At 49.8% G+C, this 12,786-nt stretch overlaps 2 protein-coding genes across 2 annotated transcripts in view; one reads left to right on the forward strand and one right to left on the reverse strand.

The window, feature by feature from the left end:
* The window catches only part of LOC119374735 (Kv channel-interacting protein 1), a 168,536-nt gene that overhangs the window by 135,185 nt on the left and 20,565 nt on the right, over positions 1-12,786 (forward strand). The gene's annotated exons all lie outside the window — the stretch shown is intronic.
* On the reverse strand, positions 4,160-5,984 carry LOC125756368 (solute carrier family 22 member 8-like). Its single transcript, XM_049411026.1, has one exon. The coding sequence runs from the start codon at positions 5,949-5,951 to the stop codon at positions 4,377-4,379; it is 1,575 nt and encodes a 524-aa protein (XP_049266983.1). The 5' UTR covers positions 5,952-5,984; the 3' UTR covers positions 4,160-4,376.

The following is a 12,786-nucleotide window of genomic DNA, read 5'->3' on the forward strand; positions in this document are numbered from 1 at the left end:
CGTCGTGATGCCTTAAAAAGGTTTGGCGATCTGTGACGTCATGACGACGTCATATGGTAACGTGATGACATGATGGTGATTTATTGCGTCACTCGTGTCGAGCCGCCCACGCTGACCGTGAATTTTCGCGTTTGATAAGGCATCTAAGGATTTCGCCTTAATAAATTATTCTTGCGTGGGGCTTGCTTCTTCTTAAAATGCGCTACCAGGGTACTGAGAGGGTCGCTGGCACGAGAGACACCAGGCACAGTGCGATTGTAAGATGAAGTCGTACCAACGAGCCCCCGTAGCAGCCTTCTTAGCGTGATCCTTGCATTACCTTTTATTAATGATATTATTGATGTCATAGCTACTGGAAAGAGCTCACAATGCCAGACGGATTGTTGAATATTGCCTCACTCATTGAAGTGCTATTCACGATACTGCTGCGATATGTGCATCCACATGACGATAATAATGATTATAACAATGGTGTGTTGACACCCGCCCACTCAAAGGGAACTGGGACTGGCGAAGAATCGAGCTGGTACACGTATACGATTGTAGGAAGTCTTAATTTATTCTAGATTTTAAATCTATCAAAATAAGTAGTTTTCGTTATCAACCCTATTATTCTTAATGAACCATCATGATAGAGCACTTAAAAACTGGCTTTATTATTTCTGTTTCACTTTTTCTTTCATCGTATTTCTAAGCAATAAACGAAATTAAAGACGGGGTGTGTTTATTTGACCTTTTTTTTGTTTACTGCGGTGAAGAATTGTCCTTAAGTCATAGTACTGTGTGTGTGTGTACTAGATGTGGGCTGCAAGCCCTGTGTTGTGTATGAACTGAAAGTGCTTTGTGGAATCCGTTATCTTGTATCCATTGGTCAGAGCTGGTCTTTATTCTGTAGCGCAGGCTGGTTTGTAGTAGTAGACGGGAGCGTTCCGATTCTAAGCCTCGACATGTCCGTATTAGATGTTACGCATCTGCTTCCATCTCTGCGACGGAGCAGTAATGACTCGTAGCACACAGTCCCAAAAATCGAGATATTCGCGAGTTTTATTACTGCGTGCGTAGCATCCGTAACGCAGTTGCGTACGTGAGAACGCCTCGTTTCGCGCAGTGCGCATGAGCAGAAGCTATACGCACACGTTCTATGCGAAACGCAGCGTTACAGTAGACACAGCACGCAGTCCTGTGTCTACTATGTCTACTGTGAACTGTGTCTATGGTGTCTACTGTGTACGCAGCAGACACAGTATGCAGTGCTGTGTCCACTACTGACACAGCAGAGGCACAGCAGCCAATCTACCGTGCCAGTAGTGAATGCAGTACGCAGTACTGTGTCCACTACTGACACTGTAGACACGCTGCTGTGTCTGTGGACCTACATATTTGTGCAACAGAAGTAACGGAGAGAGCACGGAAACGCAGCGTTACAGTAGACCTGTGTACTGTGTCTGCTGTGTACGCAGCAGACACATTAGACTCGCTGCTGTGTCTGTGTGTCTACATCTTTGTGCAATAGAAATAAAGGAGAAAGCAGGGACTTATTTCCTCCTAGCTCATCAGTCGCACTCTAATGAGTTCGGCGATTTGTCCTGCGTTTATTTTGATTTCCGTACAACCGGTTTCAACTACTGCGCGTGTAACACGCGCCAAAACCGCGCGCGAGCGCGTTTCAAATGCCGCTCCGTGTTTCCCAATCAGGCGTGCCCTGGAGAGGAGAGAAGGAGAGGGAGAGGAGAGTCTCATTTAAGTTCATTAGGCCTGGAGGGATCGCATCGTATAGACCCCCTTTTTGGATGATGAGCATTTTCTCATTTTGTTATTTCAATATCCTTTCGTTTCGTTTTGTTTTGTTTTTTCGTACAAGCTTCTTTTGAGTCCGCAACAGGCTGGCGGGAAGCGATCGTCTGATTGGAAAAGTTTTGACAACCTCGCACTCACTTTTCGTTCTCAGGCTCCATCAATGCCACTCAGCCAACCTGCGTGTCGTTTCTTCCAATAAAATAAAAGAAAAGCAAAAACAAAGTACAAATAATAAGTGGGGGGCTCGAAACATGTTCGGGCTTAAGACACACGTACACAAAAAAAGTCAGAATAAAACCACGATGCAGACAAGAAAGAAGCACGCCACCACAGCTTCGTGAATGAGCGCTGGCTTTTCTGTTTGTTTTTTTTATGGGGGGGATGGGGGGGGGCGGAGGGGGAGGAAGGAGGGAGGCATCATGTTCTACCAACATGCCCAAGTTTTAGACTTATTGACGTTCACGTTTTTTTTTTAATTTTTTTTTTGCTTACTTGTAGACACTTCACAGACCTACAGACCCATCTTTTTGTTCCCTTTTTTTTGCTTAGCTGTCTTCGTAGCTGCAAGGTCGTCTGCCTAATTAAAATGGTCTCCCTTGTGGGCTTTCTTTTTAACCGCTTTCCAGTGGGGGGCGTTGAAATGTAGACGCCCTCACCTCGACCCCCCTCCCCTTTCTCCGCTGCCTTTCCCCTCGCTTTTGTGGTTAACGCATTTTATTCAAACAAACATCGACCACGATTAACGAGCGCACCTCGATAGCGCTCTTTTAGGCGTCACGTGGTCCCGTTAAACCTGTTTAATTCGGAAGCAGACCGTTTCAGTAACACACAAAACAACCAGCTATTCCTTCGAAGAGGATATAAAAGATGAACACAAAATTTAAGCGTGACGTTCCACGCGCCAAAAGATAAACAAAAAAATTAAACGTGACGTTCCACGCGCTCCAGGGATTGGCACTGGTGCGGCGAAGAGTTTTAACGCTTTTAAATCTGCACGCCGAGCTACGAGGAAAGCCACGGGAAAGGAGGCTCCAGAATAATTCGGAAAAACTTGGAGGACGCTTGAGCTTTGCCTGCAAGAGTAGATCGCGATCCCCGTGCGCATCGCCTTCTTCGTTGCTAGCCCAGCTTCGGTTCTCGGTGCATGCCTCAGCCGTGCCGTATAAGTAAACGAACGACTGTGCGCGTAACACTGGCCGTTTCAAAGTATTCCAGAGTGCCTACTGCAAGTACAGTTGTGAAGTGCCTACTACGCCATTCACATGTTTTGACGCCCGGCGCAAACCTACGCTTCTGCCACGCAATATTGTATGCATTAAGGAGACTCCTTCCATTACATGACATTCATATAGTGTTTCTTTACGAAGCAGTTTCACGAAATATCGTGGCTCTGTGGTAGAACACATGCTTGCCACGCAGACGGTCTGGGTTTGATTCTCATTCGAACCCGAAGATTTCTATCATTTATTTATTTTGCATTTATTGCATTTATTTCATTTGCATCTTTCTCGATTTTTCTGTCACGGACAACATGCTTTTTCGCTCATAACCAACGACGCGGCCACCGTCACCGACTCTGGAAAATTCTGCGAAACGAGCTCTTTAACGCTATCGCGTAAATAATTCTTCAACGCCCAGTCATTTACATGATTATTTGTACTCCACAGCGTGTTTACAAAACATCACAGTTGCATGGTTGCATGACATTCGTTATAATCGTTGTCGTCTTCCGATTTTACGCACGCGCAGTCACGGCTTCGTTTACTGTGAGGGGGGCAATAGTAAACTTTCGAAGCCATAACGTTAAGGGTTGCGGGATGAAATCGCGTCGAACGTTCTTACACGAGGACGTCAACGACACGTAACCGCTTTAAGTGATGACCTAAACCGCTTCATGCGTGACGTCGCCCCCTGACGTAATCCACACGTGATGTCACCCGATGACGCCATGTAATACCTCTTGGAGAAGCAGCATACCGTGTGCTTCCCGCTTCTTCGCACCTTCTTCGATACTGGTCCGCATTTTTTGCGAGGCGAGCGGAACGCCAGAAATGCCGATTAACTAGATGCCGACAGCTTCGCTACAAAATTTAAGGCTGCTCGTTTTTCGCGAGGATATCGCCATACATATGAAATGCTTATGCATAAAAGCGATTAACATTGCATACAAGCTTGCCCATAGATTTCGTGATCGCATCATTGGAAAATTGATCGAGCATTAGTACCTCTACGCTCACAGAAAGTGACGATTGAAGTGGTTTTACGTCGTTAGAATGAAAAGGCAGAAGTCACTAAAAAGCACCTTTATTTTTTCGTCAGAAACACTAAATAAATTCTAATAATCTTCTATTGTTCGTGCGCAGCAAGTGTCGCTAATAAATATATCCGGAGCCCCCACCCTAACAATGAAACTGTACTAATGTCCATCTCGAGCTGTCGACGTCGAGTCTGGCTGCATGTCGGGACAAAGTTCTGCTCCCGGCGCCCCCATTCGTCCATTCGCAACGGTGCAGAAGAAGCCGTGGCGACGTCCTGGCTGACTTGACGGCTCTGTGCACGGTTGCTGCAATCGCAACGCCTCAGCCAGCACCGAGCGTCGGAGCCTTGGTGAGGGCGGGAGGTGGACGCAGCAAACGCTTGCCGGCGCAAGAGTCTTCCTCCAGGCGTTCCAACATCGCGAGAGACACGGTGTCCGGCAGCGACAGGGCACCGAGACCCGCGAGCGCCGCCATTAGGCTTAACAGTGCCATCTCGGGCACGGCGCCTCCTCCGAGACCGGCGACACCGAGGAGACGGCTCAGTGCCGGCGCAGATGCCGCGCCCAGCCGACCGCAGAAGTCGGCCCCGGACACGGCCACTCCGCGGGTGGCGGTGGGGAAGACCTCCACGCTGTACGCGAACAGGAGCATGACGAACTGGTTGACCAGCACTCCCGTCAGGGCGTACAGGAAGAGGACGGCACGGTGCCGGTATCCGCGCACCGCCAGCATGACGGCGTCCATTCCAGACACGAGGCTCAGCAGGCACAGCAGAAGCCACAGGGTGGACCTGCGACCCAGACGTCGCATGGAGAGGTACGTGGCTACCGACCCGGGCATCTGGAGCGCGACCGCTGTGAGGTTGAGCCAGAAGACGTCCGCGCTGCCGCCGCCGAACCGGGCTCGCATCATGGCGTGGCTGTAGTACGAGAGCAGCGCGATGAACCAGCACCAATAGAGGACGGCGACGACAGGACGTAGGAGACGCGACCGAAGCGTCTGGCAGCAGCCGCTTTCCTGGGGCGTCTCTTGGTTTGCGGCCTTCGGGATGGCGTTCGGCCGAGCCTGCGAGGTCTGCAAACGCCAGTCTGCGAGCGCGTCGCGCAGGCAGCCGCCGTGTCTAAGCCTCGCCGCCAGGAGCACGGCGTTGTCGGCGCGCGACACGTCGACCGTCGCGAGCAGCCACCGCGGAGACTCCTCGGTCGCGTAGACGACCGCGAGGCCTAGCAGGGACGTGGGCAGCATGACGATCGCCTGCGTCGCCACCCAGGAGCGACTCAGCTCGGTCAGGGCGTACACGAAGACCGGACCGAGGGTCAGCCCGACGCCCGTCGCCACGACGCAGTACAATGTGCGCCTGGCCCGAGCGGTCACCTCGAACAGGAGGACGTACGTGGTCACCTGGACGCCGCAGACGAAGGCGGCCACGCCGAAGCGGAGCGCGGCAAACGTCGGGAAAGTGTCGGCGAAACAGACGCCCATGCCGCAACCTAGGAGGCCGAGCGTCGCGACTAGGGTGACCGGTCGGCGACCCACCTTGTCGGCGACGTGACCGGCGACCAGGGCTCCGAGCGCCGCGCCCCACATGTAGGCGGCGAACGATGCGGGGAGTAGCCATCCGCGTTCGCAGGCCAGGTTCCAGTCGCCGACGACGGTACGGCCGTAGGAGGAGACGTCGTAGACGACGGAGTCGCAGGGCAGCGTGGAGCGGTTGACCGTCAGGACGGAGAGCGGCGGCACGAAACGCTCGCACCGGCGAGGTTGTCCCCGGTCGTCCTCGGGTTCGCTTACCGAGCGCCACTGGGAAAGATTCAGGTTGGAGTACTCGGCCGGAGGTCGGCACCAGTGGTCGACGCGCGGGGCGACCACGTTGTGCAAGAGGTTGTGGCAAAGCATGACCAAGTGGGCGCACGTCGCGCAGAAGAGGGCCTCGAGTTGGTAGCGGCCGTCTCCTAGCTCGCCGTCCAGGTCTTCAGCGAGGGCGCTGTGCTTGGAGAAATTGCTGCGGGCGTCGTTGTCGGAGACATCCATCGGGTCGAGGTCGTCCCTCGGCGGGACCATACAGAAAGGACAGTCTTCGAGCTCCGTCGTGGCGACACTGCCCTCGCACGGGACGTTCCGGGCTGCCACGGCGGCTGCAAGTCTTCGAGGCCCCGAGGAGGTTGTCCGGTCGTGGGGTCTTCGCCTGAAAAAACCAGAGTGGGTAGAAGGCCGTCGGCACGAATGGGACGCCCTGTCGCGTGCGTTCGAACGTTGGCTTGCCATGACGTGGAATGGAACGTGGAGATTTTTACGCTCGCTTATATAGCCTGTCATCTTCTTCCTCGTTTACGGCGCGCGAGGCTTGCGTGATCTCGCGCTCGCCTGGCACGTTGCGGTTTGTCCAGTTCGTGCAGCTTAAAACTTTTGAGGATGTACAGTAACCACGAAGAATGCGGCGAAAGAACGGGAAATAATCTCTAATAGTGACAAGGGTGACAGGCTTGCCTGTCACTGAGTTGGCTGCGTTTACGCAATCCTGCCATTTTAGATGCGAAGCAGCTTTTGCGCTGGGCTTTGTCCGTAGTTCCATTGGCGACCGTCCGCTTTCTACCACCTAGCATAGCCATCTGAGCGCGCGCTCGCGCCAAGGAGAAGTCTTCTTCCTCTTGTTCTTCGACCGCCTTGATGATGATACGTGCAGAGCACTCTAGGGGCCCGGGCTGCCGTATGCTGTCCTAGCTTGGCGTAACGCAGACAAAACCATGTTTGCTGGCACGCGCTAGCGCATTCGGGCCTGTGTAAGGGGCGGGGTAAGACGACGCTGTGGCCTCTCCTCCTTACACTCTCTCAGCAATCACGTGATGGTGTCGGGGAACGAGATTCTGCAGACGCGCGATGAACCCGCGTGACGTGCTCCAACAAGAGTTCGGGACGAGTAACAGCAACAGCAACTACAGTGAATAAATGGTATGCTCCACATGCAAGGACGCGTTAACATCGGGCAAGGCGCCCGTGATGAACGGAACTTTAAGTCGACCCGTGCGCGGCTTCGCATCCCCACATGGTTCTTGTCTTGTCTTGTCGCCTAGATCTTGGCTCATACCCACAAGGGGGATTGGCCACACTGTACTTTATAATGTAAATGGTTTACACAACGCTTGCTAAAAAATAAAAAAAGAGAGAAATTGAATAAGAACTATAATAACATTCCTTCTTTAGTGGGAGATGGTGTGATTTCTTCCTCACTCTCTTTCTCTGTCTCTCTTTTTAGCAAACCTTAAGCTTTATATTATCTGTCGGATATGGGCGATTCTAGGTGGCGCAGCGGAACCGCCCGATTCCACGTAGAGTGTTACAGTAAGAGTATTGGGGTTTGAATGAACTGTAATAATAATAATAATAATAATAATAATAATAATAATAATAATAATAATAATAATAATAATAATAATAATAATAATAATAATAATAATAATAATAACACAGCCATAATGTCTGTGGTTTTACGTGCCACAACCACGATATGATTATGAGGCAGGTCATAGTGGATTTCCATCAGTTAGGGTTACTTAACGTGCGCTGGCATATTTGAGATCGCACAGTATACATAGGTTCCACCGGAACGATGAACATCGCCAGTACACGGAACAAAACCGCTTCGCTCTATCTCCATTGTGGTATAATTAGTTTAGGTTTCTGGAATCATATTCATATCGGCCCCATTCTTGGCCAGTTGTCCCAAGTTGATGATCCTGAGTTGATGAAGATACGCGACTGGCGTCGTGTACGAAATTCCACTGTCATGTGGGAAATCTTACGTAGGTCGAACCGGGCGCTGCGTGAACGATCGTGCAAGGGAGCACGAGCTGTCAGTTATAAATAACGGGAACGCGCATTTGCCTGCGAATTTTTAAGCTTGCATGTGCGACCCGATTTTCCGAAACATTAAGATATTGGGCAAGAGCAATGATACCACAGCCCGTGAATTGATGGAGGCTTTTTATATATCTGTAAGGGGCAATGCTTGCGTGAGCGGCACGTCCATTTCTTTATAGTTAGTGGAAATTTTTGCGTACCTTGTTGTAATCTGTTAGCTCGTGACCATGTGACCACCCTTGCTTGTGCATGTCTGTTTATACGTGTAAATTGAAGGGTAACAAAAAATAATTCTCAGTTCAAAGTTTGCGCTCGTCCGTGTTCGTCTTAGTGTGCCTCTGTTTGTCATTTTGCGCGTACCAGTTTTACTTTGGCGTTCTAAGTCGGTAGGTGCCGGTGTTCTGAGGTCATCATCATGATGTCATTTTTTTTATTATTTTGAAAGCCTGCCCCTAGGCATGGCGATTCGCGGTGTCATAAATACGCATACAAATTTGTTTCGTGTATGTGGTTAACAACAAAGCACTGCATGGCGGAACAGTTTCTGAGAAGCAGGACAGCACAATTTGTACTTACCACGTAAGTGGCTCGACACGAGTGCCTTTGTTTCCCAACTCTGAACAAGAATGAGGGTGAGAAGGCCAGGACGACGATCTAATTGGGTGGGCGTCCACAAAGGCGAAGTTGGAAGGGACAGGAAATTAGTGCGCGGTCCGAACTTCTTCGCCTCCGTGGCCGTTCCTTCTCAGCTCACACTCGCGAAGAAGAAAGCGTCGATGAAGAGAAGCATTGCTATAGAGTTTCTTGGCCAATCCCCCAGAGTGGCTGTGAGCCATTTATAAAGGTCAGCATCATCTATAGAGAATCTAACGGGAAAATCTACTCACTAATTGGCCAATTCCACTGTATTGGGTATGAGCCATGGGCTGACGATAAGAAGAGGAAGGTGGGTGTGAGCCAGTTATAGGTGAATAACATTTCATTAAAAAAAAGAAAAGAAAATCAAAATTGCCCCTACATTTTTTCTTTACTATAAATTATCTTTTTCGCATATTCCTTTTATTTTATTTTTTCACAAAGTCTACTGCCGCACGCTTCGTGGCCGATCCCCCGTAGTGGGTTGAGCTATTCCCCTAAGAAACCAACCAACCAACAAGAACAAGACCGAGAGAAAGCCGACGGCGACTCAAGGCCTGCTAGCTTCGTAGTTATCTTTCTAACAAAGAGTCGAATGTGAGGACGGATTGCTGACGCCGCGTTTACTACATCAAGTAAGAAGATAGAGTGTTGTCTCCTCGAACTTTCTTCCAGACGAAGCGTTGGGTGTGTGAGGCCTTGCACTGTGGCAAGAGTCAGGCTCGCTAGGAAGGGCGGGCTGCGCCGTGCTGCGAGAGGCGAGGGCGTGCTGCGATATGCGAGGGTGTGCTGCGAGGTGCGAGGGCGGAGGATGTCGAGGGTTGAACATTCGAGAAACGCGCCAAGATGGGGTGACGGTGAGGCGCAGTGGAGTGTAAAATAGCGTGTCAGTGTCAGTGTTCAGGAGTTTGCGCTTTCAATACGGCGAACATTTCTCGTTCTCCCGATGAAGAAGCCACCCGACATGAGCGTGCAGCGAGAGCTTACGCGAGAACAACGGGCATGTCGTCGCCGAGCCAACCGCGATGTTCGCGCAAGGGAGGCCGATGCCAAGCGCCAGCGAAGGGAAGACTTCATAAACTATAGAAGTACGATATAGCCTGATGAATGACGGGCATAAGCTTCGCTGTTTCGACAGTGTTCGCGAAGTGGAGCTGGCTGGATTTTTTTTCTCTTCTCCTCAAAGTTATAGTATATAAGTAACTTAACGGGATGCACATGACGGAGAATTAAGATTACTTGGTCATTTTTCCAAGTGCAAGAGGTTTCACAAATTGACCAAGGAGCGCTAATAAAACACTCTTTCTTTTTCAGAAATTTGATTATAGTTATTTCACGCCGATAAAAGTGCATTCACACAGAGGTCAATGAAACAGTTCTGTGAGGCATAAAACTCACAATGTCCCTTATGCATTCGTTTAAACAGACTCGAGGACTAAAGCCAATCGGTGTGGCTGTTTTATCGCACACTTTATATCGACCTACGATATTAATTAATTAGCTCTTATTGCCTAACTGCTACCGATGTCACCTTCACTAATCAGCTCAGCACTCATCCTAAAAATCAGACTTTATACAAGAGCAGCCTGAGCAATGAAGAAACGCGAGAACTTCAAAAGACGCAGCGCTAGATTTTGGCGCGTCGTCACCTTGAAGAACGGCAAGACGCGGAGTTTAATCCGCCTTTTTCAAGATGCCCTTGCGCATGCGCTCTCCCCTAGCGGAAAAGTCGCGAAACGTCTCTTCATCTCGGAGGCTTTGCTTCTGGCAATACCAGTTGTCCCGGCCCCTACCAAACCCCTACCAAACCGGCAGAGGGTAGCACAGGAAAATAAGAGAGGCGGATTCCAACAATGTAGGTGAGACTACAGTGACGTGTTTTTGTTTTGTCAACGCGTTGTTCGCTACGGAGAAAATGTGTGTTAACTGCAGACCGTCTAATCAGATATTTCACGTTCTAGTTAGTCGTTAAACTATCTTAAACCAACACCTTTCTGACTGCGTCATGAAAGCCCATCCATACGTCTTCTCTACGAAATACTTATTCAAATCAGGAGGGCATACCGCGAAATTAGAATTAGAATATTTCAACCACGAAAGTGATTTCTCTCCAAAGACCAGGCACCTTTCGGTATATAGATTAACAGACGGGCGTCTGGCATGAAGCAGAACCTCGAAGCACAGCGTTGCGCAAATCTCGATAGATCATTTGAAACGAGGAACATCCTCAAAACTTTCGTTCACGAAACTTCAAATTTAATTTCAGCGCCTTGCCCTTGAACTCTACGAGTACAGAAAAGTGTTCTCTTATTTCCCAATAAGCCTACAGACGCTGTCTCCACAACCTTCTGCGTATTTAGTCCTTAATCCATACCCCGCGCCTCCATTCCGCAAACTACACACTTACATGATCAATAAATACCGAAAAAATCGGCAACACTCGCTTCAGAAAAGGCATTCCCAAACGCACGCGTCGAGTGCCGTTGGTAAAGCCCATCATTTCCTCGCGCGCCGATGGACTCGCACTAGTGTACACGACCAGCTAAGCCTAAATCGAGTAGAAGAATAAACAGCACAAATTGTTACAAAGCACGCTCAAGCGGCGTGGCTTTCCTTCTGCGTATAAGCCGCAAACTGACGGGCGATTGCCGAAATCCACGAAGAGCCGGGAGGCTGTTCCCTTATCGGCCGCTTTCCAGGACACGTGCAGAAGGACTCGAATGCGCGGTGATATTTATATATATTTGGGACCCTTCGTGTAGAGGGCTGTTTTTAGAAGCGCGGCCGAATCGTACGCCGTTTCGTAGCCGCTGCCGTTGGAAACAAAGAAAGCGCTCTGGCTGCGTAGAAATCGGAAAGCGTTCAGAGACCGTGGTTTATAAACTCTCACGGCCGTTGTATTGAGAAATAACGAACGAGCTGCCAGACGGGCTCTGGCCGAGATAAGGACGGGGCGTCCGAGGCTTCGTTTGGCTCGATTGCTTCCTCGGCTGGATTTTAGGGCGAAAGCCTTAGGTGCCTCATCAAACGCGAAATTGGACTGGCGGCGTCGGTGGCGTCAACTCGAGTAAAAAAAAAATCATGCCGTGATAACGTCAGAGATCACCAAAATTTGTAACGTCATCATGGTATCACATAACGTGACGTCACATGACGATGCCATCACATGACATCGCAACTTCTTCAAAGGTGGGTCGATCACGAGCAAAGTGGGGTATTGGGTTAGTTGGTTATGCATGATGAAAAAACTGCGCCACACTGAGTGAGTGTGTGAGTGAGTGAGCGGGTGAGTGAGTGAGTGAGTGAGTGAGTGAGTGAGTGAGTGAGTGAGTGAGTGAGTGAGTGAGTGAGTGAGTGAGTGAGTGAGTGAGTGAGTGAGTGAGTGAGTGAGTGAGTGAGTGAGTGAGTGAGTGAGTGAGTGAAACAACTTTATTCGGTCCACAATAGACGCGAGTAAACTCAACGTCACCTGGCTAGGCCCATTCGGGGACCATCAGGTTAAACCTGACGGCCCTCGCCTGGGCCCTCTGGACAGTTACAGGGACAAAAGTTAGGAAGGATCGACACACGTTACGAAGTAGACACTACAAGCGCTAGCTATCAACTGGATTTATCGAAAAAAAACACGAAGGAAGAAATAACGCGAGGAAATGGAAGTGTAACAGAAGCAACATGTAGCAATGTAGCCAGCCTGCTCGGAAAAGAACTTAATGAGTCATCGCCATGCATATCCCATCATCACCCCTCGTGTAGCATCAGAAAACAGTTCGGCAAGATTGTAGCCCCCTCCCCCATCGTAAACTGTTACACCTCCGTTTCCTCGAGTTCATTTTCCCGTCATGTTTTTTTTTTTCAATAAATCCAGTTGATAGTTTGCGCGTGTCGTGACCACTTCGTAACGCGCGTGCTCCCTAACATCTTTTGTCCCTCTAACTGTAGCACAGTTTTTTTTTTTTTACGGATGACGGAGGCAGTGCAAAACCTGGTGAGATCGAAAAAGCTTGCAATGCCTCCGATGCTGAAGGCAGTGCAAAACCACGTTAGGTGCAGAAAGCTTTAGGAGGGGGGCGTGGGAGGCCCAATACATCAATATCAATTGGTCGACATCAATTGGACATCAATACATCAATTGGTCTTAGAGAAAGAGGTACCCCGACGTGGCGCTCAAGAGTGTATATACGGTTGGTCATCTCGACAGCTGGCCCCTGCTTTCTTCTTCCTCTTTTATCGTGTCAGC

The sequence above is a fragment of the Rhipicephalus sanguineus genome, chromosome 11 (assembly GCF_013339695.2).
Source record: "Rhipicephalus sanguineus isolate Rsan-2018 chromosome 11, BIME_Rsan_1.4, whole genome shotgun sequence".
Taxonomy (NCBI): Eukaryota; Metazoa; Arthropoda; class Arachnida; order Ixodida; family Ixodidae; genus Rhipicephalus; species Rhipicephalus sanguineus.